This window comes from Marmota flaviventris, chromosome 14 (assembly GCF_047511675.1).
Source record: "Marmota flaviventris isolate mMarFla1 chromosome 14, mMarFla1.hap1, whole genome shotgun sequence".
Classification (NCBI taxonomy): domain Eukaryota; kingdom Metazoa; phylum Chordata; class Mammalia; order Rodentia; family Sciuridae; genus Marmota; species Marmota flaviventris.
Window position 1 is genome coordinate 17,591,797 of NC_092511.1, and position 26,130 is coordinate 17,617,926.

Below are 26,130 nucleotides of genomic sequence, written 5' to 3' on the forward strand. Positions count from 1 at the left end.
CTGGCTTCATGGCTCTAGTAATGGGCAACTAGGGATGTGCAAAGCAGAGGAGGATCAGGTTTTATAGACACTTAAAAAGTAAAGTGGCCTGTCCACCCACTAGCCAACAATTCCAGAGCTTGATTGGCAGGACAGGAAAGGAGCCAGGAGATCTGATCTCCAGGAGCTCAAACCCACCACAGACTGGAAGTGGTTGGAAAATGAAACCAAGGAGAACCGGGTTGTACCTGAGCCCCGGCCAGGGCTGGGCGTGCAACCTTCAGGGCAGATCCCCACCCTAAGCCACTGTCTGTGCCCTGTCATGCCTTCTCCCTTCCACCACTGTCTTTCTGTGATCAAGACAGCCTCCCCCTGTCTTTCCCTCTTTCTTGACCAGGGTGGCACTGGCAGGAGCCAGCCAAGTCATGGTAACGCTGAGCAAGACGCAATCTCGGTGACGCAGATGGCCCTTCCGATGCCGTGGTGTGTCTAGGTCTCCATGACAACGCTGAAGGGCCTTCTGTTCAGACACTCAGAAGCCGCGTAGGAGATGATCTGGTGAACAGGGGCCAGGGTGCATGGGCCCAGGTGCCCTGGGTTGTGGTTTTAAAGGAAAACTCAGCTCCTGGAGGGTCAACTTCTCAGAGGCAATGAGCCAGGGTCTGAAGGCTAAGGGTCCTGGCCTCTTCTCAATTTCTAGTTCCCTGACCTCAGGGGATCACTTATCCTCTGCTCCCTCGTCCACAAATTGGGAACCATCTGTGTCCTGCCACCTCATAGGATCAAATAAGGTTTCTGTCCAGGGTTTTTTGCACTATGAAGTGTGTCTACAGACGTGGGTCACATTACCTGTGGTTGAGGAATGTGTGGCCTGAGGGGTCGTCCGGATCTTTTTGCACAGTGGGAAGGGGAGGGATAAAATCCCAATCCCAATTAAGATGTGCACACCGTGTCGTTCAGAGCAGTGTGAACTGCAGTGAAAAAAGCGTCACTTTAAATCATGGCTGGGTTCTAACCCTGCCTACCATGCTTGCGCCACGTGATCTGGACAAATCATTTCCTTGTTAGTGAAGTGGGGCTAATGAACGGCCTGGCTTTATGGACTCGCTGTGATTTTGAAATGAGCTATGTTTGAACACCCGTCATTGAACCCAAAGCAGGGGCTGAATAGATGCTGCGGTGCTGGCTGCCTCCCTGCCTCGGAGCAGGGCCGCTGTTTATCTAAACCACCTTCCTCTCCACTCTGTCCCCTAGGTCCGGGCTCTGTTTCCCTGCGAGAAGCCGCTGCGGCCCACCGAGATGTCCCGGCACCACAGCCGCTTTGAAAGAGATTACCGGGTGGGCTGGGACCGCCGTGAGTGGAGTGTCAACGGGACCCATGGGACCACCAGCATCTGCAGTGTCACCTCAGGGGCCGGTGGCGGCACAGCCAGCAGCCTCAGCGCCCGGCCGGGCCTCCTGCCGCTGCCTGTGGTGCCCTCCCGGCTGCCCACGCCAGCCACCGCCCCGGCTCCCTGCACCACCGGCAACAGCGAGGCCATCACCAGCCTCGTGGCCAGCTCTGCCTCGGCGGTCACCACCAAGGTAAGACCTGGTGTCCTCTCTGGACATGAGCCCGGCACAGGGGTCCCTGCCTCTCTGCAGGCCCAGGCCAGCCCTGCACTTTCCCCAAGTCTGCATTCCCCAAAGTCGTGGCGTCCCTGGAGTGGCCTGCTGTGGCTCCTGAGGTTCCATGCGCTTTATTTTCTATGAAGTCGCTGTCCATGACTGACTTGTAGGAAAACAGGCAGGTGCTGAGAGCGCTCATGGTCCTGCGCTCAGGCTATTTAATGAAAATAGCACTGGAACTCCGGGGTGGCGTTGCAGGTTCCCTAAATAGGAGAACCGGGCCCTGCAAGTCTCCATGGGGCCTCAGTGGCTGGGGTTTGCAAATAGACCCAGAGCAGCAGGAAGAGTCACCCAGGGTCACAGCGTAACGTTGGTTTGCCATGGCCCTGAGCATCCTCACACCCAGGGTCTCCTCCGAGCCTCACAACTGGCCCGTGAGGTCAGGCTCCTGTCACGCCCGCCCTTCTGTGGAGGATCCTGAGGCACACCATGCTATGAGAGCTGCTCCAAGGATCCAGGACTCGGCCCCAGAAGTTGCCTCAGGGGTATTGGCTCCGGGTTCTGTTTTTTTCTGGAAGAGACAGCCCCAGCCCCGGGAATGGCCGCAGAAGCCAGTCTGGGTACTAAACGAAATGTGGACCCGAATGTTGCCAAGGCTCTTCCCCCTCTTGCTCTCTGCTCAGAGCCCCTTAGGCTGCCTGAGCCCCAGAGGGACAGCTGGTGGCCAACACAGGAAGCCCATTCATCCATCCCACCCCTTCAGCTGAGCAGGGGCTCCACAGGCCAACTTTGCCTCTGCCAGCCATTCAGAGCCACCTCGCAGGAACCCTCTTCAGGGCGTGTGTGTGTGTGTGTGTGTGTGTGTGTGTGTGTGTGTGTCTGGTCTTTTCTTTTTCTGCTTTCACAAAAGTTGTGGGGGAAATTAAAGGCGGGAAACCCCTGGCCCAGCCATTGTGAGGTGGCTGTGGTGGTGGACGGATGCACCCCAGGTGTGCTGCGCCTTTGTCTCTGTGATTTTCAAAACCCCTTTCAGCCCTGCTTCCCATTAATAACTAGAGTGCTGCTGGCTGCAGCGCCCGGCGGAGGCCAGAGACAATGGAGCCGTTGGAGGGCGGCTGGCGGTGCTGACATCTTGCTGCGGTGCCTTATTGATTTTATTTTCCTGTTATGAAAACACCACCCCACTGAGGCGGGGAGGGAGAAATGTCGGACAGGAGAGGAGATGAACGAGTATTTGGGTACTCTGCCCCCAGGCCAGCCAAACACCTTCCTCCCCTGGGCGCCAGGCCCCGGCCTGCTCCAGACTGGTGACCTCTGCCCAGCTGCCTGCCCAGCCACCACATCTGGCAGGCACTCTGCAAGGCCAGCTGTTGGCCATATGGAGAACGGCAGCCTCTGGAGCTACCAGCCCAAGGGCTCCGGGGGAGAGCGGCTGGACCCAGCAGCCTACTGAAAGGCTTCTGTCCCCTCCAGATGGGTGCCTCTTTGGGGACAATGTTAGAGTATCCTGAGGCAGGGACTGGGGTCTGCCAGGCAAGGGTCAGTGCTGACCGCTCTCTGCAGGGCTGCCCTGCCCTGCCCACGTAGCTCCTGGTTGGCTCCAGAGCAGCTCAATATCCACCCTCCCTGAAAGACCAGGTCCCTGACACAGACAGAAAACAACAGCTTGGACAAAGACTGAGCCCCGTGACCAGGAGGGGCAGAGGGGGCAAAAGTTCAGGCCTGTGAGGATGGCCAGAGGTGACCACAGAGGAATCAATTCCATCTCCCTGGGTAACCATCTGCAGCCCAGTTTCATACCTGCAGGGGCTTGTTTGTGCCTGATTATGCCTGGATTCTTCAGGGCACTGGGGGGGGGCACTGCGTGCAGGGGCAGAGGAGGCCATTGGGCGGCTTCCCCCAGGGCACTGCCATATGATGTGCACTGTGAGGCCTCCCGCCATTCTGGCCTTGCTGCTGCCCACCCAGAGTCCTGTCCTCCTAGTCTATATGTCTAATGCTGTGCCAAGACCACCTTATATAACAAGCAGGCCCAAACCCCGGTTTGGGTCATTTCCCTGGTCAACCAGCCAGGTCTTCACTAAACAGCCAATGGCTGGCTCTTGCCCTCAGGGTGCTCCCTGGCGAACAGCATAAAAGCAATCTGTGGCCTGGATGGTGTGAACTGGATGACTGACAGTGCCTCTTCTATTGGAGTTATTGACAGAGGTGGCCAAGTGGGACGCATGAAGTCAAACTTTGAAGACAGACTTCCCGGATTTCCATTCTATTGTTTGTTTGCTGTGTAACCCCAGACAAGTTACCTAACCTCTCCAGGCCTCACTTCTGTAAAATGGGAACAGGTGGCAGTGCCTGATTGCCTGAGTTGTGAGGACTGTGTGAGTGGAGGTGCTCAGAACAGAACAGGACCTGGCAGGTGGTGAGTCTTCTCCAGGTACCAAGATCACCATTATCACCAGGTGTGGCCCATGGGACCAGACTATGAGGACAGTATTCACGACTAACCTCACCAAGAGGAAAAGGTCAGTCTTCAGATAAGAAGCAGGAGCCTGGCCCCACACAGGTGGGGAGTAAACTTGTGTCTGAGTGGCTGGGACTCAAGGTGACTTGGAAGCAAGAAGGAGCTGAAGGGAAGAGGGCAGCTCAGGGGCCACAGCTGCAGCTGAGTCAGACACCTGGTAGCCAGGTGAGCCAGGGAGATTTTCAAGCTTTTTTCAGCCATGAGGCCCTTGTCTCAAGGCAAATCCCAGGAGGCGTGCAGGATGGAACCCCGCTCTAGCAGAGGGTAGGTGGGGAGGGAGCCACGTGGAAGCTGGGAGCAGAGCTGTATCCCTGCTGCCCAGAGCACGTCAAGGCTACTTGAGAGACCAGCCTGGCTCCCCTGGTGAAGGCTCCCATGCCCTGTGGAGCCAGGACCACCCCAGGACTCAGGTCCCCAAGAAAGCTGATTTAGGGACAGGGATTAGTGCTGTTGGGCCTTGACATCCCCCTTCCTTTGCTTGGGCAAGGAATAGGATGAACTGCAAATGCCCTGGTGTTCGGGAGCATCCCCTGGCACCCTGTACCATCAGCCTCCCCCGCCAGCCCTGGGCCTGGTTGCCTGCTCATTCCCGGCACTGGGGTGTGTGCTGCCAATCCAGCTCTCTGGAATGGAGAAGACTGGCTATGCTCCCAGCGGCTGGTTAGTAAGGTGAGGACAATTCTTTTTGGCACTGCTGCCCTCAGGCCTGAGTTGATTTTTCGTTTTTTTCAATTCTCTGTGGCCTAAACATTTCTTGCATGTTTTGATGAAAGGCCAGTTGGAGAAGCACAGACTTCTGGGCCACTAAGACACCAGGAAGGTCAAAAAAGCTACCAGGACCTCCATGACACAAGTTCCCAGGGCCCAAGAAGAACAGAGGGAACCACACGTCCAGACCCCAATTTTGCAGATCAGAATAGTGAGGCCCAGAGAAAAATGCAAGTTACCTATTTACCAAGGCCACCCAGTGAGTTAGAAGCAGAACCAGCCTGGGCCAGCTCTCTCCACCCCAGGCTGCCTGGCAGCATGCATTCACCATGGTAACCATGATCGCAGCATTATTATGGTGGCTTTGCCATCTCTCATCCACCTAGCTGAGAGCAAACTCAGAATTTCAGGCCAGAAAATGGATACACTTGCCTCTCATGGTATAGGAGGGAAAATTTAAACCAAAGATTATGTCAACTCACACTTTACAGCTGGTGAGAGCTTCAAGTTCCTGACCCAGACAGAAGTGGGATTGAATTCTGGCTCGTTACATAAAAGCTGAGCCTCAGTTTCTTTGTCTATAAAATGGGAAGAATAACAGTATCCTCAGAAGGATGATTTAATAGGTATAGAAACAGTATCTGCCGCTTGGCAAGAACTCAATCGACCAAAGTTAATTTTAAAAAGTTAAGCTAGAGATTGAGTCTATCCAAGGGTCTATGCATTTGGGACAAACCAGCCCCCTGACCCAGTGATTTGTGCTGGCAGGCCAAAGAAAGGCTCCCTGAGAGGTCCCCATGACCTTCTAATGTGGCAGGAGGTAATGCTGAGGAGCTGGGACAGCTCCCAGTTCCTGGCTCCCCGCTGGCTCTCTGGGCTCCAAGCTTGAAGTCCCCAAGGGTGGGTGCTGCCAAGAGGCAGAAGCAAGACTCCGTGGCCAGGCCTGTTTGTGGATGGAAGGAGGCACCAGTGCCCCGCAGTTGCTGCTGCATGAAATTTAAATTATTCTCAGCAAACCCGCTTGACAGATGAAACAGAAAAGGGACGGCTTCATAAAATGCAATTTTGTTCCTGAAAGAATGGACTCTGCAGATTCCTCGCAGATGCCTGTGAAATGTATTGGGGGCCTTTCCTCTTCGTGGTCAGGAGCACTCAAGCTGAAACATTCCCATCGTCCCTCAGAGCTAAGCCCTTGGAAATAAATCTGGCTGGGAAGCAGAACAACGGAGCCCGCATCGGAGACCCGGAGAGCCCAGAGGGGCGGGGAAAGCCGCTGGCTCCATCCACAGAGCAACAACACCCAGGGGGTTGACATTTATGAGCATTTGGGGCTACTTGTGGATACTTGTCCTCGAGAGACAGCGTTTCTCCCGTGCACCTCAGCTTCTCAGGGAAGGTGATCTGGAACCTCCAGGGATTCTTGTGACTCAGTGCACGGCCCAATGCATAGCGCCCCCTGCTGTCACATGATTCTGGGGTCCACGAATGGATAAAGGAGTTTTGCAAACCCCTGGTTCCTCTTGTATTCACAGTGAAAATCCAAGGCTGCTGACTGAGCTTGGTTGGGAGAATGATCCCAACCCTGTTCCGTGAATTTCCAGACTGAGAGCAATTTTATCCAGAAGGCTGAGATTTGCTCCATGAACAAGTATTTGTGATTTCCCTTGTGATAAATTATCCCTTGTGATAAAGCATTGTGAGACAACTTGTACCTGTTAGCACTGAGCTAATGGCTTTTGCCTGTTCTTTAAGTAGCAGTTACACTTTGGATTGTATCTTCATTGACTTAAAACTCATCTGTCAGTCACAAAGTTATGTACGAAATTGAGAAATGTCACATTTACAAAGCACCCATTTCAGAGCCTACAGTTGGAGGAGGATAGACCTAAGCAGTTGGAACTTCAATTTCTGATTAAGGAGGGGTGTCAAGGGGAGAAGACTATGTATTTTTTCTACTTTCATAAGAGATAAACCATAATCTAGACAAAAGACAGCAAAGAATTTCAAAGCAAAGATGTCAGAAGGCATCCTGGACTGGAGCTGGCTGGGTATATAAGTAGCTTTGCTGCATAACAGTCGCCCCAAAGCTTTGTGGCTATCTACATCACAACTCTCAGTGGGTTGGCTGGTCACTTCTGGTCTGGGCCGGCTCGGCTGGTCTCTGCTGGGTTCTCTCATTCGTCTGTGGTCATCTCTGTGCTGGCTAGTGGCCTAATGATTGGGGACAGTCTCACTCACACATCTGTGGTTGGCTGGCAGTCAGCTGTGGCGCCTGGGTTCTCAGGGTGGCCTGTCATTCTGCATCTGGCTAGCTCCAGTTCATTCGCGTGGCGGCTCAGGGTTCCAAGATCAGCAAGAGAGCAAGGTCGATGCACAAATGCTTTTCTAACCTTGGCCTAAAGCTTGTTTGCTGAAATCCCATTGGCCAAAGCAAGTGGCAAAGCCAAGTCAGATTTAAGGAGACTTGGCCTCTGGATGGGAGAGGCTGTAACACCACGGTGAGAAGGGGAAGCAGCTAAGAACAGGAAGGATGGTGGTCATTTTTCCAGTGTGCCCTCCAGGGTTTCCACCACACTTACTTAGACACAGTTATTCCCCTGCTGCTTTCAGCCAAGGCTCACACGCCCCAGGCAGAAAGGATAGGTTCCACCCACTACTCTGGCCAGCCAGCCAGGTACAGGGAATCAATCGGTACACACCACTGTGTTACACATGTCCCATCTGCACAGAGCAACGTGAGGGAGGTTTCCAAGAAGACACCTGGCAAGGGCTGTGGGGCTGGGGAGCAGGCTGGCCAGCTAGCTCTGGGAGACCTCAAAAGTGCATTTACTTTCCAGAACATACTGTTGGTCAGGACTTGTCCCTCAATCCTAAGGCTACACTTGACCCTATCATCGCCCCACAGTTGGAGGAACTAGAACACCACTGTTTCCCATAAATACAAAAAGATACATGCCAACTTATAGATTCAGAATCAAAACTTATTCTTCCAAGGAGACCACCGTCTTGGCCTCTGGCCAGTGAATTTCTCCCTGTGAGGACACACATGGGAATATGAAATCTGGTTACTGAAGAGCCTGAAATCAGGAAAGAGAGCCAGTGATGTGACACAAATGTTTAGTAGCCACAAATTCAGATGGTCTGCTGCCTCTTTCTCCCTAATAGGATAAATCCCATGCAGTTTCCAAAGAAGCCCTCAGAAGGGCCCCTTCTTCAATTAAACTAGGTTTTCCGCAAACAGCATCATTCAAGATCAACATAAATCTACTTCTTATTCTGTTGTAATGGTTTTCTCTATTTCATTTAATTACTCATGTTGAAATTAAACAATTTTTTTTCATTGTAGAAGGACAGTGTTTTAGCTACATTATGGGTTAAAGAGGCTTTGGAGAACTAGTCTGGAAATCTCATCACCATTTATAACGTTGTTTTTTATACGGAAAGTAGACTCCAAAATCTAAACAGCCAAATTACAAATGAACTTGCAGAACCCAACCCATTTGTTAGGGGAACTATCTGTTGTGCTAAAAATAACTTGGGGAAATAAACACCAAAATAGAAAAACTTCATGCACCTCACTATTTGTTACCATCAATCCCATGGAGTTGGCTTCATGCCAGCAAGGGGAATGTCATTCAAACCCAGACTGACCCGTCCCTGTTCCACTCACTCCATCTCACTGGCCTGAGCCCTCTCTCCCAAGGCACATGCCACCAAGGGACACTGCAGAAGTCCTTGCCAAGAGGAGCTGATAGAGTTTAGCAGATTACCGATTGGTTTCACCACTCCATTCGCTGCCATAAAAGAAAGGGTTTAGGAGAATTCCATGTGCTACTTGGGCTGTAGTCTCAACCAGTTGAGATGCATGTTGATGCATCTGTGTTGATGCATGCTGTGAATTTGCCTCTCTAGAACCCATCAGCCAGAAACCCCATTTTTCTCTGGTAAATAAAGAGCCCTGAGAACTCAGCAAAGCGTGGGGGCAGCACATCTGTACTCACTCAGAGACTGCTGCTGCGCACCTGTCTGTTGATGGGAGGAGAATTCCTGCTTTCCCAGGAGAAGGTGGCTGAATACCTCACACCCCTCTAGCACCGTGCAAAGGGCACTGGGGAAGGAGCAAGGTGCAGGTGCTGGCCAGTGGCCGAACTGTTGGCTGCTGTCTGCCACAAGCCCTTAGGAATACCCTCCTGTTGGCCATCTAGACCTGCTCCTGATGCTCAAGTGTCTCAGGTTAAATTTGCTGTCCCCTATTCCTACCCTCTTTTGTCCTCAGAGAGCCACCGGTAGGCTCCATTTCCCACTGACTGTGATGAGTGGGCCGGCACCTCCCACTCCAGAGGGGTCCTTCCTTGGTCAAGAGTGGACTTTCCAGCTCTCCCAGTCCATGGCCAGCCCTGGGCAGCTCCCCTGATGTCTCCGTGGTCATCCCTGCAGTCCTAGAACAGCATCTGTCTTGAGATGACTCCAGAGAAGCTTCTCTGGCAGAACGTGGGGACCCTCTAAGCACAGAGTCACCTTTTTTCCAGATTAAGCCAACTCAGGGCCAGACTGACATTGAACATGATCCAGATTCTTGACGTACTAGTTAAAGAATCCCTGCTGTGAGTCAGAAGCAGCCCTCCGCTGGCAGTTGGTACAGGGTAGGCCTGGGGAGGTGAGTTGAGCTCTCAGTGGGGGAGCAGAGCTAGAGAATGGGCCAGGCCTATGAAGCCACCTTCATGCCTATGGCAGGTGTTGCTGGCTATCTGCCCAGGTCCATTCTCTCCCTCTTCCTTCCTCTTGGAACTCCTTTTCTGTTCAAGTATCTACCAGCTCCCGGGCCTCTGTTTCTGTCCCCCATCCCTGTGTGGACCTGAGCCACGAGTTCACTGGGGATCTTCACCTCCGTTCGCACCCTGGTCAAGCCACAATTCCCCAAACATGTGAGGACCTCTCAGGCCCTGGGGCCTTTGTACTCACTACTCCCTTTTCCTAAAATTTGCATTCCCTTTCTCATCTATCCAGGAAAAAAAAATCCTATTCATCCAACACTTGACAGCCCAAACATTACCTGATCTTTGGTGGGAAAATTTTTTCTTTGCTATTATTTCTCTTATTCCAATAACACTTCCATTTATGTCTCTACTATGAAAACTATGTTAAACAATTATTCGTTTGTCTCCTTACTAGGCAGTGAATTCCATATGAATAAGCACCAAGTGATGCCCAGCTTACAGAGGTTCTCCGTACCTGTTTGAGGACAGAATGAATGATTTCGTTCAGAAGAATATTTCGTTATTCACTTAGCTGCTTCTGTTGGGTTAGGGAAGATGGATGCTTTTGACGTCATCTTTACCTGCCTGCGACTGAGGGAACAGGTGGAGAGCTGCCAAGTGAGGCATTGCTGGGGCTGCCTGGGGTGAGGATGACGGAGACAGAGCCCGCAGGGTGAGCCTGAGTGGAGCCCCGTTGGGCTCACTGTTGGGACCTGGGTCTAGATAACAACACGTGGGGTTGGCAGGACAGATTTTATATCACCAAAGCCTTTGATATATTTAGGCCCTAGACCCCTTCCCATAGCATTTGGGGTCTTGGTATCACAAACTTATCCTTCAAAGATCTGCATTTTCTCCAACTTGCCTATGAGCATCTCTGCAGCTTTTTGCTTGCGTTGATTTTATTTAAGGTGCACATGCAGTCATCACAAAGCACCTTGTCAACACTCCCTTCTTGAACCCCTGGTGCCATTATTTTTACTCCCCTTGCTTGAAAGATGAGATGCAGTACCTTACCCAGAACCACCCAGCAGGGTTGGCTGCACCCCTGGGCAGTCTTGTTCCAGCACCCAGGGGTATATAGCTCTGTGAAGACCTAGTCCAGAACAGTCCTGGGGAAAACCTATTGAATGAGCAATGAACAAACTTTCAATAGCCACCCCCCCCCATGCTGGTGACATCACCTAAGGGCACAGTTACAGGCTTCCCCACACCCATCAGCAGTGTGAAACAACCGCACCCGTGAGAACCAAAAGGTGCGTGGTACACAATCGCAGCACAACTTTTCATTTCTCTGGTTGTGATGTAGCGTCGCGCCCTATGTGCCGTCACACATATACCTAGGATGATGATGTCCATCTCATTCCACCATCTCTCCTGTGCATCCTGTACAGGAGATTAAAAAAAAAAGATGTGATAGGACATGGTCCCGCCCCCACCTCCTAGATACCGGCTACAGGTCTCCTGGCCGATAACTTTTTTCCTTAAAAGACAACCTTTGTGGAGCGGCACAGACACTGCTCAGGTGCAGGATGCCTGGGAGCGCTGAGCTCGGGCCTCAACCCCTCTTCTTCTTGAGGGCCTCTTCTTTTGCTCCAAGACACAGTGCAGGGCTGACCACTGAGCTTTAGCAGCTGCCTTCACCTGCTTTGACCTGGTTCCGTCCCAAGGGCAGCCTAAGTGACCCAAACTTACCACAGGTATTGCCAGGGTGGCTTGGACCCACCCATCTCCAGGGAGCAGCTCCCTCTTGTTTGTCTCTGAGCCATTCTCAGTGGGTTGACGCCTGCGCTGGGAAGTGGGGGTGTCAGGTCAGAGCTCCTCCCGTTTCCTGCCATCTCCCCTGTGAGCTCTGCACTGCTTGGGGGCAGCTGGAAGAAGGAGCACTGTGGTTCTGGCTTTTATGTCCACACACCCCCTTCCTAGGGGCGTGTCTTCCTGGGTTTCCTGTGAGGTGGAGGCCTTATTTGAAGAGGTTACTTAGGGTGGCAAACTGGAGATTGGGGTTCAGGGCCCATTTGCACACCACACCTGCTGAGCCACCTGAAGGGTGAACACATAAGTCCTCTCAGACTCATGTCCTTGACCTATCAGCTGGACGTGAGAATGCCCGCTGTCCTGGGTCTTGTGAAGCATGAAGCAGGAGCGCTCTGTAGCCATAACTGCCCTGACCCATGGAGACGGACTGGAGATTCGAGACTACCAGAGGCTGGGGCAGCCATGGGAACTTATTGCTTAATGGGTAGAGTTTCTGTTTGGCGTGATGAACCAGCCTTGGAAATAGAAGTGATGGGCACACGACACGTTGAATGTAATGCATGCCACCGACTTGTACGCTTAAAAATGGTGAAAATGGCAGACTTATAGGCTCTGTATATTTTACCATGGTGAAAAAAAAATAGAAATCAAACATAAATTTAAAAATAAATGCTCTGCTATGGAAAGAAAGAGAAGGAATATCTGTGTAAATTCAAGGAGAGTTGACACATCAAGAAAATTCCTGTTAAAAGAAAAGGCAGTGCCAGTCACAGGAGCAAGAACGGAGGCCAGCCAAATATAATGGCACTTCACACGGACCAACATGTGCTTGATGGGAATGTAGGGGAAAATGACGAATGGCCCTGTCCCAGGAAGGCACTCTGGGAACCTGTGGGATTAGTGTCGCTGAGGGAGGAAGCCCCAACAGAATTCCTTAGGTAGCAGACAGCGGAGAAAGGCTCTGCCATTTGTCCCTCCCCTTGTGACAGCAGCTCCACAAGGCACTAGGCCACCTAGGCCCATGGTCCTGCCAAACACAGTGAGAAGCTCAGCCCTGAGCAGGAGGGTTCTGGTGAATGCTGAGGCCACTGGGGACTGTGTCTGTGGTCATTTCTTTAACACCCCCAAGAGCTGGGCTGTGTGCACCAGCCCCCCCCCCCCGGGAACTCTGAAGCTAGAACTGTGGGTCTCCCTGCCACGGGAGCCTGGGAACCCCATGCCCTCAGCAGCCATCATAGCCAACAAGTTAGGACTGCCATCCAGCCAGGACCCTAGATGTCTGCGGGTTTGCCACCAGCATCATGGCTCTCGTCATCACTGAAACTAGTGCTTACTGAATGCTCAGCAAGAGGCAGCCCCAGTTCTAAGTATTTTTACCTGCTAACCCACTTCATCCTCATATAATCCCCAGGAGGTGACACGACATCCAGCAAAGGGCTGTCTAGCTCTGGAGTTGGGCTTGGGACCTCTTCAGGGTGATGCTGGAAATGTGGGGGATGAGGCCTGCCTAGTTTGGGCTGGAGACTGCCTTTGCTTTGGAGTCCGGTCAGATTCTGAGAAAGCAATGGAGGAAGACACACTGTGGTCCAGGGATCCTGCCCACCACCCTAGGACCCCTGACCCCAGTCAGGAGCACCTGGCAGAGGACCCACTCCTGTGCCACCACTACCTCTTCCATCAGAAATATGCTGAGGGTGTGATTTTATCCCCTCACAATATTAGGCTGAGGAGATGATATTGGGCAAAATATATTGTACCAATAATTCATATTAATGGGAATTCAATAGTGGCAACTTGTCATCTGCTGAGATTAGAAGGGAATATTGTGAATATTGTGTTACAAAGGCATTAAAGAGACATTATGAATTAGATTTCTTTGTACCACATCGTGTTCCTTGTAAATAATTGAGGAAGAAGCTGGTGCTCAGGGTTTGGGATTATCCATTTTTGAGATTGCAGCAGTCCGCTCACCAGACTCATGGGCCCTGTAGACCTGACGTGGCCAGGGGAAGGTCCGCACCTGGCAGGTCTGGAGGCTCCACAAGCATTATGCTTCCTCCTGCCGAAATCAGTAACTGCCACATCAACACTAGACTGTGATTTTCTTGCAAAACCTTCCCAAGTCTAGCTATTCTGTGTCCCTCACCTCCCACCCCTGGAACCTCACTTCACAGCTGGAGCCCAGGCAGGCTCTGGTGGCACCACTGGGTGGCAGCAGCCTTCCCAGCATTGCTTGCACCACTCACCTCTGATCCCCTGGGGGGCAAAGACTTGAGCACCAGCAAACCCAGGATCAAGCACAGCAGCCTGTCCCTGGCACAAGAGCCCTGGCTAGATGACACTCAGCTTCAGCTGGGCTTCTCAGCCCTAATGTCCTGTCCTGAAGGGCTCTGTCACCTGGTGCTGGGTGTTGAGCTCCTCTAGGCTGCAGGATGGAGGATTCGCAGGATGGCCTGCTGTGGTTCCTTCCTGTAGTGCAGACACTGTCGTCACCACATGGCCCCTGCAAAAGACAAACAGAGTTTCCTGGCTGGAGCCAGGTCCTGTCTCCTGTTACAAATTCAAGAACTCGGCTTGGAGCAAAGGAATGGCTGCCCGCAAGGAAAATCTGAAAGGAAAGCAGGGGAAGAAGCACTGAGTAACCGCCCATCCTGCAGGTTCAGGCAGAACAGGGCAACCCACCTCCTGTCTCTGGCTTTGACCGTTCAGAATCCCCTCCATATCTGACCCTGCCCCTCTAAGGACTCTGCAAGCTGAAGAAATGCTCCTGTGACCAGGGCCAACTTCAGGGACCGCTCTGAAGGAACTGGTCATTGGTAATTGGCACGCTTCTCCCTTGTCACTTGGCTGTGTCTGTTCAGGATTTCCCATTGACTTCTGTCCTATGGCATGCCTGAGGGCGACAAGACAAGAGGCCACTGGGGTTGGAGAGGCAGGCAGAAGTTTCTTCACATGCAGGGTGAAACCATCAGTCGGCTAGTCGGCCACATTAACCCATCCCAGCTGGGTACTGAGTGCACACCAGACTCAGGAGTACTTAGCACACTCCTTTGCCAGCGCAGTGATGGGACTAGGAGCCCAGACTAATCAGATTTAATTCTGACTCTTCCACTTTCTAGCTGTGTGATCTCTACCAAGTTACTTACCCCCTCTTCTATAAAATGGGATAATAATGCCATGTATTTCATTGAGTCATGGAGGAGATTAGATGAATTAACAATGCAAAGCACTTACAGTGACACGTGACATCTAGGATGTACTCCGGGAGCGTGATCTGCTATTACTTTGACCATGACCTTCATCGCGTGGCCTTCTTCTCTCTACTTGTCTGTCTTCTCCCTGGAATGTGGTCCTTGAGACAAAAGACCTTGTCTTCTTAGGTTTTAAACTGCTAGCACCTCACACTTGCCTGTTATATGTTCAGTAAATATGTGTTGAATTATCAAATTGAATTGTGGGTAGAAGGTGTAGTCATGGAAATCCACTAAAAACTAGCTGTGCGCTGTTGAAAATCACAATCCGCTTTGCCACGGTGGTGTATTCTCATTTCAGAGCAGCTCTGTGGCTGCCTCTTGTTCTCCATGTGGCATCTCAGTGACAGTAGTCAACTGTCTACAAACAAATTAGATGTATATTGAAATGCATGTAGCACCTCACTGATTAAAGGAATCCCAAAGTAAGGCGTTTTGCAAAGCACTAGCTACGCTTGCATGAAATGAGAAATCACCTACTCCATCTCTCGATCCCAAACCCAGAGCCCAAGCCCTGAATAGTCCTGGGCTCCGACCCACATTCTGTTTATTGGCGGCTGTGGTTATAGTTGTGTTTTTATTGTCCTTTTCTTGTTTTGTTTTGTAAACCATTTATGGAGGACCAGGCACTGTGCCAAGAGCTTTACACATTTTGTCTGAGTTCTTTCAACAACTCCATGTGGTGAGCCGACATTGTCCCCATTTACACATGAGGAAAGTGAGTCCCCGTGTACTTTGGAGAAGGTCGCTCAAACTCTAGCTCCTAAGTGGCAGGAAATGAGATCTGAACTCAGAATCATTCCTTCCAAGTCCACGCCTCTAGCTCCCAATTCTCTTCCCTGGACGTCTGCCCTTATATATCCGCCGGGCGCTTGCAATGCGAAAGGCCAGAACCAAGCTCTGTAGCCTCAGCCCCAAACCTGCTGCTCACCCTGCATGCCCGGCTCAGGGGCCAGGCCACCAGCTGTGCCCACCAGAAGATGCCGCCCACCTGGACTCTTCCCTCTCCCTCACATCCTCCTCACGGCCCGTCTGTATCCAAGGTCCACCTGCAGGTGTTTCTGGAGTCAATCCTTTTTCCCTCCATTTCTCCTTCTGCCACAGTCCAGGCCCCCATTGTATCTCACCTAGGAACAGAGACAGCCTCCCTGCCCAGGTTTCCCCCCCACACCCAACAATCTGCTCACTCTCTGACTTCAAAACAATTATTTTAAAAAATAAACATATAGGTCATTCCATATTTGCCCTGAAGATGGAGTGACTCAAGGCCCTTGGTGATCCCACCTCCACGGACCTTATCTCTCACTTCTGCCCTCCCGCCCCCTCTTGTCCTGCATTCTGGCCACACCCAGTCTGACACAGGTGAGTCCAGCTGGAGCAGGTGTGTGGCCCTGGGGTACTGTGCAAGGCAGAACATGGCTTGGAAAGAACACAGGCCTTCAAAACAGGCACCTGGGGTTTACATCCTTGGCATTCTGTGGCTTCATTTTCCTTATCTGTAAAATGGGGACAGCAACAATACTATCTCACGGGAGTTAAATATGAATTAAGGAAATCTGGGGGGGGTTGGAATCTAGTGCAGTATTGGGCAAACAGTAAGAGCTCAATAAGCTCTGGTGTTGGTGGCAACAGTATATGAAATACAAGTTTTGATGTGGACTCATATCTTAGAAAACAGAAGGCATAAGCATTTGAGCAATGACAACTCTGGTTTCTTCCCCGGGTGTCAGACACCTCCTGCATTGTGGCCCTGCCAGCATCAGCTCTGGCCTTTTAGGGCGCATGGTTGGTCCTTCCTTCTAGTCCCCACCACCCTGCGCACACCCCTCTCTCCACCACCTTGCAGAGTCTGGGTTCTCTTTTATTTAGTCATTCAACGAATATTCATACTTTGTTGATTTAGAAAGTCCCCTCTGGTTTGGGTTGCGATTCTGTGACCCTGTTGATGATGAAGGATACACACCCAGACCTGGGCAGTGACTGTGCATGTGCCTCATGCTGGGCCCACACGTGTAGGGCTGCGCTGTGGTGCCAGCAGACCCGTGGGGCTGCTTCCTAGCGCCAGTACTTGCCTTCTGAGCTCCAACTTTAAAATGCTCCTAAGTAGGTTGAGTCCTGATTACCTTCAGGGAAGCGTGTCCTTCACCCTCCTCCAGCCTCCTCCAGCCTCCTCCAGCCCTCTGGCTGCTGCCCTGGTGCCAGGCCAGGGCAAAGGAACCAGAGCCTCGCTCAGCGGGAGCTCACTTGCTCCAGCCTCTGCCTCCAGTGCCTCCTTCGCCAGGAGCTTGCCGGTCGGAGCAGGCCACAAAACAAGGAAGAAAAATCTTTTTAGACTGGAAAAATAGGGCTGCCGCTGTTTTATGGTGGGGTGGTTTATGGTTTTCAAACATTTTAATTAGTTTCATTTTTTAATACAAATGCACCCTGATGTTTTGTGCAGGAAGGGCACCGTTCTTAAAAGCTCAGAAATAAAGTAGGAAAATGACAGATGGCCTATTAAAGCGTCACGTTCAGATGTGTTATTATTATTATTGTTATTTAACATTTCTAAGCTCCAGCACTTTGCCAGGAGTGGGGTGGTGGTGAGAGGGCCCAAGGTCCCTATAGCTCAGGGAGATGGCGTGAAGGGGAAGAGGGGGTGCTTTGAGGATTGGCCTGCATTTCCTGCCTCACGGGGGAATCAGGATGCCAGTCACCTGGTCTGTAGACTGAAGGCACAATGGATGGTCTAGGCTCTGTGCTCCAACCCCGCCCTTGACTGGCCCAGGAACTTGGGAGGTTTCCCAGCTCCCCCATGCCCCCCAGGTAGGAATTCAAGCTATGTTTTAGAATAGGCCACTTCCACAGGAATCACTCTTCTTTGAAACATTCTGTTTTAGTTAAATTTTTCACTGCTGGGACCAAAAGACCCAAGAACAATTTTAGAGGAGGAAAAGTTTACTTGGGGCTCACAGTTCCAGAGCTCTTGGTTTTTACTTATTACTCAGATGACAATTGTTTTGCTTTATGTCTGAGGTGAGGCAGAACATCAGGGCAGAAGGTGCAGAATAGCCACCAGGAAGCAGAGAGAGACTAGGCTTGACTCACCAGGGACAGAATGTATACCCCCAAAGGCACAGCCCAGTGACCGGCCTCCTCCAGCCACACCCCACCTGCCTACAGTCTCACCCTGTTAATCCCTGTCATCGGATCAGTGCACTGATTAGGGTAAAGCTCTCATAACCCAATCATTTCACCTCTAAACCGTCTTGCATTGTCTACACACATGAGCTTTTGGGTGACACTTCACATCGAAACCATTGCACATTCCAGTCAATGAGGCGGCAGGGTTTTACTCTGGGGGTACTCTCCATGTGGTAGGATAATAGTAACTCGCCCCCCACACACACATACAAACCCCACCCTGGCCATATACATCCACCTGGGATCTCTAAATATGACCTCCTTTGGAAATAGGGTCTTGATAGATATAATTAAGATAACGCTGGAGATGAAATTGTCCTGAGTTGGGATGGGGCCTAGGGTGGGGTGAGGGTCTTTATTAGAGAAAGGTGACAGAGTTCCATAGACACACAGAGAAGAGTACACGTGAAGAGTCAGGGACTGGGTGGTGCCATAAGCCAAGGAGAGAGTGGCACCAGAAGCTGCCAGAGGCAGGGGAGGATTGTTCCAAAGGGACTTTGGAGAAACGCCACCTGGACAACACCTTGGTTTTGTACCTCTGGTCACGGGGGCACACCTGTCCCCTCAGAACACGAAGGGGCATCATCTCCATGCTTGGCGACCGCAGAGACCCTCCACACGCCCTCATTTAAAGGGAGCCCACTGTGGTCCTCTTGTTTTGCTGGAGGAAGAAGATGAGGAGGATGTTCTCTACTGGTTTTTCCCCTCAAAGAAGACCCTCAAGGGAACTCTAAGAACCAGGAAGGAAATTTCTTTTTTTTTTTTAATTGATTTTATATTTTTAAATACATGACAGCAGAATGCATTACAATTCTTATTACACATATAGAGCACAATTTTTCATAGCTTTATATATAAAGTATGTTCATGCCAATTCATATCTTTATACATGTACTTTTTTCACATTACGGTTCTTATTTCTCATATATACCACAATTTTTCATATCTCAAGAAATTCCTTAAATCAAAACACCACACAGGCCCAACAAAAGCTCTCTGCACTGGCCCCGCCCCTCTTCTCACCGTCATTCATTCAGAAGAAAATTATCTTGGCTGCCATCTGTGCTCTTCTCTGTCTCATTGGAGCTGAAAGAGGGAAGATGTGTCCCATCTATGGACTCGGTCACTCTTCCTCCTCCAGGACTGTGCTTGGCGGGCTCATTTGCAGCAGGTCATTTCAGAGTTACCAGAACAACTCCTGTGGTCCAGGGCAGGGCCTCCTCTGCGGGCACAAGGCCTCAGCACACCCACACACCCGCCAACAGGAAACTGTACCCAAATGTCAGCAGGGCCTTGGAGCCTATTTCAGAAGCCCAGGGATCCCAGGCCGACTCTGTCGGCCTTCCAGGTCTGCGCTGTTTTTCCCCAGCGCTCCCTGGAGGCTGGGCATGAAATTAGCCTGCAGCCCACTTGTTTACCCAGCTGCTGCTGCTGCAGCCCAGCCCCATTCTGGGGCAGGCCTCAGCACTGCTCAAAGGATATTTACTCTTTGAGCTCTCGAGGACTGGTAGCAACGCTGTGTACCGTTCCCCTGGAGAAAGACACCCCCTCCCGGGTTTGCCCTCTGGGGTTTAGAATGTAGGAACACAGGGTGTAGGGACAGCTACACTTGGAAAGCACTGGCCCTGCCCAAGATCATGCTGGTCATTTACATCCTGGAAATGATTTAACCACTTGGATTTCATTTCTTTGGAGGAATATGTGAACAGTTTGAGCCCCATGTGGCCTTTGGCTACATTGTCACCCTAAACTGGCCATGCTAGAGGGCGTCCTCAGGTTTACTCTGAGCACAGAGGCAGGGTGGCAGGGATCACCAAGAGGAGCAAAGTCAGAAGGCAGCAGCTTTGGTCTAAAGTTACACTCAGCCTGGGAAACAAGGAGATTAAGCAGCAGACGTTGTCTGTGGTACCAGGCCCCATCAAGGAAGCCACGTTGAGGGGGACACACGCCCAGAGGACGCTGAGCAAGCCCTCAGCGGAGACTAAAGGGAGGAAAGAAGGAACGGGCTGGATCCTTCTAACAGGCAAGTGGCTGCTTGGGGAGGCGACCTGTGGAGGTCAGGGCGGTTCTCCCGAGAGTTCTGCAACATGGCAGCTGAAATCGGTATAAGAAAGGAGAGAGATGACAGGAGGTGGAATCCGTTACTGAAAGATTCTTGGAGTCTGGCGGTGATAGCTGCAGCTCACTGCTAACCGGGAGATTTATGTGACAAGATTATCGATGGTATTAAGCACATTTAGAAGAGAGGATTATACCTACTTCTGGGTCACTTCTGTGCCACCAAGCCCCGGTCTGGCCAGCATGTTAACAGATGGACGGCCGGCTGCACGGCTGCGCAGAGGTGAAGCTAAACATTCGCACAGTCCCAGGAAGGGGGAGGCTCAGATGAGGAGTTCAAGCCTGGGTGGCTAAGTTCAAATCCAAGGGAGGGATCGGGCTTTGGGTCTCTGCCCGATCCTGGGAAAGCTCTTTCTATTTCCACCTCCTCCCTTTCTGCTTTCCAGTCTCCCCACCCCCGCCCCTACCCCTGCCAGCCTCCCCAGATTTTTGGCTTGGTGAACTCCCTCACCAAGAAGAGGGACCCATATGTAACTGGAAGCAAGAGGAAGGTTTCGGGAGGCTTCGAGGGGTGACAGGAAGGAGACAATGCCAAGCCCACCAGCCACCCTGTCAGAAATGAACTTCAAAGCAATAGCAAGAAGGGGTGGCATTTCAGTGGCTCTGCCACAGGAAAGAGTTTAATATTAGACCAGGCAAAGCCCGGGGGAATAGGCTGTTTCGAGCCATTCCTGGTGACCTTTGGAGGGGACAGCTGGAATGTGGCCTGATGGACTTTGTCTCCAATTGAAGTTCATCGGGGAGCCAGGACCATGCAGAATCCAAGTGGGCGGCCAGCCTCCAGGAAGGCTTACCTCTAGGGGACCCCCACCCAGGGCTCAAGAAATGTTGTAGAACCCTTGATGTTGAGGAAACTCTCACTAAAAAAAAAAAGAAAAGAATTGTGGTAGACTGTACTTCACATAAAATGCACTGTTTTAAACGTACAGTTTAGTGCATTTTAGAACATTCATGAGATTGTGCGACCGTCACCACTACCCAGTTCCAGAACATTTCGTCACCCCCAAAGGAAATTCTGTACCCATTAAGCAGTCACTCCCTATCCTCCAAGTCCTTAAAAGCATGGCTTTTTAAAAGGATAAGTGGATGTCCATTTTGTCAATGTGGTGGGAGAGAAAAGCACCCTGTGCTTGGGATATCTGTCCCCTCGGTGTCCCGCAGCCTTCGCCCAAGAGGTGGTCCTCTCTCTCAGCACCCAGGACGCTGGGCTTAGTTTTCTGAGCCTCTGTGGACCCAGCACTGCCAGCGTCTCTGTGACCCCAGCGCCTACCACAGCAGCTGTCACCCAGCAAGCCTCGGCCACAGCTGTCCCGCAGAAGGGTACAAAAGCCACTGAATCAGTAACAGCTACGCTACTTCTTGTTGTTTTGGGGGGTAGCTCCGTCCTCACACTGCCGTACTTTTGATCCCTGCACAGAAAGAAGCAAAACCCAGAGCAGGAAGAAAAGGCCTTTCGAGTTCCTCCTTTTAATTAGACGCCCGGTTAAATTGCAGCAATTTTTGCCCCGTGCCTTCTTCTCGGCACGTGGAGGAGCTCCGAGGACACTGCTCACCGAGGATGCCAGGAGTTCATTTTATTCTTTTCCTCCTTATTTTTCTTTTGAAGGCCAATTTACTATTTTTTTAGACCTTTTTTTGCTTTCTGCCAGGGCCGTTTGTAGAGATTTGTGTACGTAACAATGCTGCGTTCACAAAGCCGGTTAGCGGGGCGGAATGGACTCCCCCCACCCCACCCCCGGGCCCCCCACTAATCACTTTTGATGGAGGAAGACTTGGAGAATCAATGATTCTGCCTTAGAGTCTGAACAGATTCGCGTTCTCGCGCCCTCTTACATGGAGACAGAAGCCACCGGAGGAACGCAGCCCCAGGCCCCCCCCTGCAGCCTCCCCGCCCCGCCTCCTGCTCCCTGGCGGGACCTGGAAAGATCAAAGGGACAGATGACAGTGCTTGGCGCCCATTTGTCACTCCATTGGAGGGAACCATTACAGTGTTAACAGTCAGGCCTGGTCCCATGTTTCATGAATATTTTAGAATGTTTGCTGGCAGAATTCTAACTGTGCTGTGTCCTCCACGGTGTACGTGCCACCCATGTTCCAGGGTTTAATCGGAGCTCTGGGGGAGGGAAGAGCCACTTCTCCATTAGATTCCTTTATTATCCTAAAACATGCCGGCTAAGCTGCTCCGTGTTCGGGGTCTAAAGTCAGCCGAGTCCTTATCCCTGCTCCTGCCGGAATCCTGACGCGTGCGCAGGGAAAGTGGTTTTGTTTCCAGTGACTGACAATTCGGGGGCTCCAGAAGGAACAGCCTGCGTTACACGTCTTTATTGGATTTCTCTGTGGGAGGTTGTCTAAAATGGGCTCCCACCCACCCTCTGTCCTCCGCATCCCCTGGTGGCCCAGCCATCCCACCAATGCCGCAGTGACCACTGCAGTTCCGGAAGGCCTGGTCCCCGCTGTGCACTTTGGGCTTGCCCATGCACCTCTAGAATGTTCTGAGGATTCCCTTATGTGCCCCGTAGGCGGTGGCAGGATCTGCTCCCTGTGGCCCGCCACCGCTAACCTGGGGTAACTGTGAATACCAAGTGGACTTCAGGAAGGAGGCAGAATTGGTAAGCGGCTGAATGAGGCCCTGACTTCTCCTTTGCCCAGTGGGAAAGGACCCACCCCCCCCAACTTGGGAGCTGGCAACAGACACCTCCTCATCCCCCTCAGTTCCCACGGTGCCTCCCACCTCCCTGGGCCTGCCCTGGCCTCCCCGTGGGACCTGGGCCTTGGAGACACACACTGCAGATACAGAGGAGCCTTTTCCTTTCTGTGTGTGGTTTTTTTCCCTTCACACCAAGACAGTAGTTCTTCTGGGCTGTCCTGGCCTCTGCCCCAGGGACCCACATCCAGAGTCATGCTTCTTAGCCTGTGGTCAGGGAACTCCTGCTTCCTAAGCCCCTAAGGTGCTTGCCTCACAAGCAGGTTCCCAGACATGGCCTCTCTCACCAGGGCTTATTGATTCCCAGTCTCCAGGGCTGCAGCCTGGATTTGCATTTTTAACTAGCTCCCCCGGGACTTTTTCTGCACTGAGGCTTAAGGCTGAGCTTGTTCCAGGCTGGACTGCCAGGTGGATTGGAGACCAGAGAAGAAGCAAAGAAAAATTGTGCTGGCCAGGAGCCCGCACCAGGCCCTGGGTGGGGATGCCCCTCACTGGGAACGCCGGCCAGGCCTGGTGAACGAGAGGGTTGTGCCTGGAGATCCACATTCTCAGCCTCTGGCCCTCGGCCTCACCCCGACTGTCCCACCTACACATCATCCTGCAGCCCCGGGTTTTCGTCTGTCGCTGGCTACACGTGTTTTCCCCGAGGCCCACGAAGCATCCTATCCCTCCTTCTCTCCTGCCGCCTGCCGGCTCTGACGTGTTGAAGGTGCACAGTGAAGGTCTGCTGGTCTCATATAATCAAATTGCCGGGTGGAGGCCTGGAAGGCCCCCGTGACCTCTGTGCCCCTTTCCTGGGCGTGGGCCTGGCCAGCCGGAGTGGAGGAGGGCCTGGCCTGCTGTCTGCAGACCCTATACCTCCCCTGGCGAAGGAAATATTGATTCTGCTGTTTGTTTTGCAAGGAAGCTGTCCCCACAGGGACAGCCAGATCTAGTGCAAGTGAAATGGAAACTCGGGAAGAGGCAGCCTTGCAGCCGGTCTATTAATAGGGCAGCCCGAAAGGTCCAGGTGGAAGAGCCGGCCTGCGCCTATCAGGCAGTCCCTGGAGCTGGGGCCTTGGGGTCCAGGGTTACTCTGGAACCCCACACACCTATCCACCAGCTCTGCCCTGCTGCATACTGCCATGGAGATGGGAAATGTGGTGGTATCATTGGCAGGAACCTTTTCAGTGGGAGCAAAGCCCTGGCCCCAGGACCCCAGGGAAGAACTCCTGTCATAGCACAAGGGTCAGCAGACAGAAGGCACATTTGGGACCTGCAGAGAAGGAGTCTTTTCCTCTTTGCCTCGGAGGAAACTTTGAATGAGCAAAGATGGGCCAAGCCAAGCAGCCTTCTAGATGTTACACAGTCTAGAAACCAAATCCAGCTCCCCAATTACCCAGAATAATTTTCTGAGGGCCCTTCCCAAATTTAAGACTCAACAGCTCTTAAGGGAGTGATGATGTCTATAAAGGAAGGAGAAGTGAGGTTGCCACATTCAGCTATCTAAGCTGTGCACTGAACAACAATCAACATCCATCCTGGTTCCTGCCATTTGATGACAGCCTACAAAGTCATGCAGCTGGCAACCAGGGAAAGCCCAGCCAGCCCTTCTAAAGAGAGTCTGCCTGTTGAAACCCCTCCTTTATGAACAAACCAGAAACCCCGAGGGGGCAGGAGCATGTCCAAGCCATAGCACCTAAGGCAGGGCTAACTGCACGACTGGCCCGGCTCCTTTCTACTCCTTGTGGCCCTTTCTCTTCTATCCTCTATATTTTCCTTGCCCTGGGACCAGCAAGGGGTGTAGCCTCGAAGAAAGCCCACATTCTGCAGTTTCTGCTTCTTCTCAAGCAGCATTCTGAACCGACCTGTCTGGTTGGGCTGGCCCTTGTCCACGCTGTTTCTTCAGGCTGTGGCCCATGTGTTTTGTCCATTTCATGCCCCACCTCCAGCTCTCCCCAGATTGTTTCCTGAAGGCTTGGGTTTGACTTTGGGGTTTTTGTTGTTGTTGTTGTTTTGGGGAGTTTTTTTGCATCTGCCCTCGCCAAAGTCCGTGGGTTGCTATTCAAGACCTTAAAACTCAGAGACTCTTTGGTGCCATAAATTCCATCCACACTCCAGGCGGGCTGCCCAGACTCTGCATCCCTCTCCAGATCTATGCGAGAGCTCTGGGTGGCCAACTGTGTCTGAGATCCCCACCCACGGGGAGGCTGCAGCCCCTAGATTTCAGGGGCCGTGTCTGAAGTTGTTCAAGGCCCCAGATAACCTTTCTAGGACCCAGTGATTTTGATGGCCCGGGCCTGCCAGGTAGAAAGATATGCCCTGAGTTAGCAGCAAACTGAATTGTCCTTATTCTGCAGAGACGGAGGTGAGGCCACTCATTTATTCATTCATTCACTATATATTTATTTAGAACCTACTGTGTGCTAGATACTAAAGGAAGAGGGAATCAAAACAAATCTCACTGACTTTATGGAGCCTACCTGCTAATGGGTGGAGACAGATAATAAATAAGTAAAGGTCAAATGGGGAGAGGGGCCTGAGAGATAAAGGAGAGAGAGTGGAAGGAGGGTGTGTTGGGATTTCAAGCAAAGTGCTTAGGTGATGTTTGAGCAAAGACTTGAAGAGGTGATAGGGAGCTACATGGATATCTGGAGGTCTTAGTCTATTCCTGCTGCTGTAACAAAATGCCTTAGGCTGGGGTCACTTATAAATGGCATAAGCTTACTGCTCACAGTTCTGGAGCCTGGGAAGTCCCAGATCAGGCCGTGGTGGATTCAGTGTCTGGTGAGGGCTACTCTCTGCTTCCAGCACGGCCCCTTCTCACTCTGTCCTCACATGGCAGAGGCCAGAAGGGTCAAACAGGGTCCTTCAGGCCTCTTTTATAAAGGCCCTGATCCCACCCAGGGCCTCTTCCCTGTGACCTAACCACCTCAAGCCCCACCCCTCGTAATCCCCTCACCTTGTTTAGGTTTCAACATGGGAGTTGTAGGGCACACTCAGATCATACCACTGTCCAGAACATCACAGGATGTCCCAGGCTTTCCGTGTAGACTGAAGGGGGCGAGGACTGAGCCAGGACTCCATTCACAGCCCTCACATCCTGTCCCTCTCTGGACTCCCAACCCTTACAACAGCCATTTCCTGCACCAAACTCTGTCTGCTGTGGGCACCTGACTCCCTTCACCTCTCACGTGGCCTGTCACTTCTCAGTCTTCCTGCGTGTGCTGTCACAGACCCCATGTCCCAAACCAGTGTCATTCCTGTACACCCCACACACACACACACACACACACAGCCAATGAAAAACCCAAGTCCATCCGATCTACTCGTTCATTCCTCCATGTTCACACTGGCCTGCTGGTCCGGGAACTCTGCTCTTGACCTGAAAGTCTTTGTTAGGAAGGTTCTCACCATTCGGCTCTGGAGGGTTTGGTTGGGCTGGGGTAGTGGAGACTGAACCCAGGGCCTCAAGATCACGCCCTACTGCTGAACTACACCCCGCGCCCAGTTTTGTAGGTGAAGACTGTTTTCTGGACTACTCGGCTGGTCTTCTCGGGGCTC

At 51.9% G+C, this 26,130-nt stretch overlaps 1 protein-coding gene across 1 annotated transcript in view; it reads left to right on the top strand.

Moving 5' to 3' along the window:
- The window catches only part of Klhl29 (kelch like family member 29), a 280,907-nt gene that overhangs the window by 151,336 nt on the left and 103,441 nt on the right, over positions 1-26,130 (top strand). The window contains exon 3 of the mRNA XM_027937849.2: positions 1,234-1,563. Coding sequence (XP_027793650.1) covers positions 1,279-1,563 — 285 coding nt within the window. The 5' untranslated portion in view covers positions 1,234-1,278. The remainder of the gene's footprint in view (positions 1-1,233; positions 1,564-26,130) is intronic.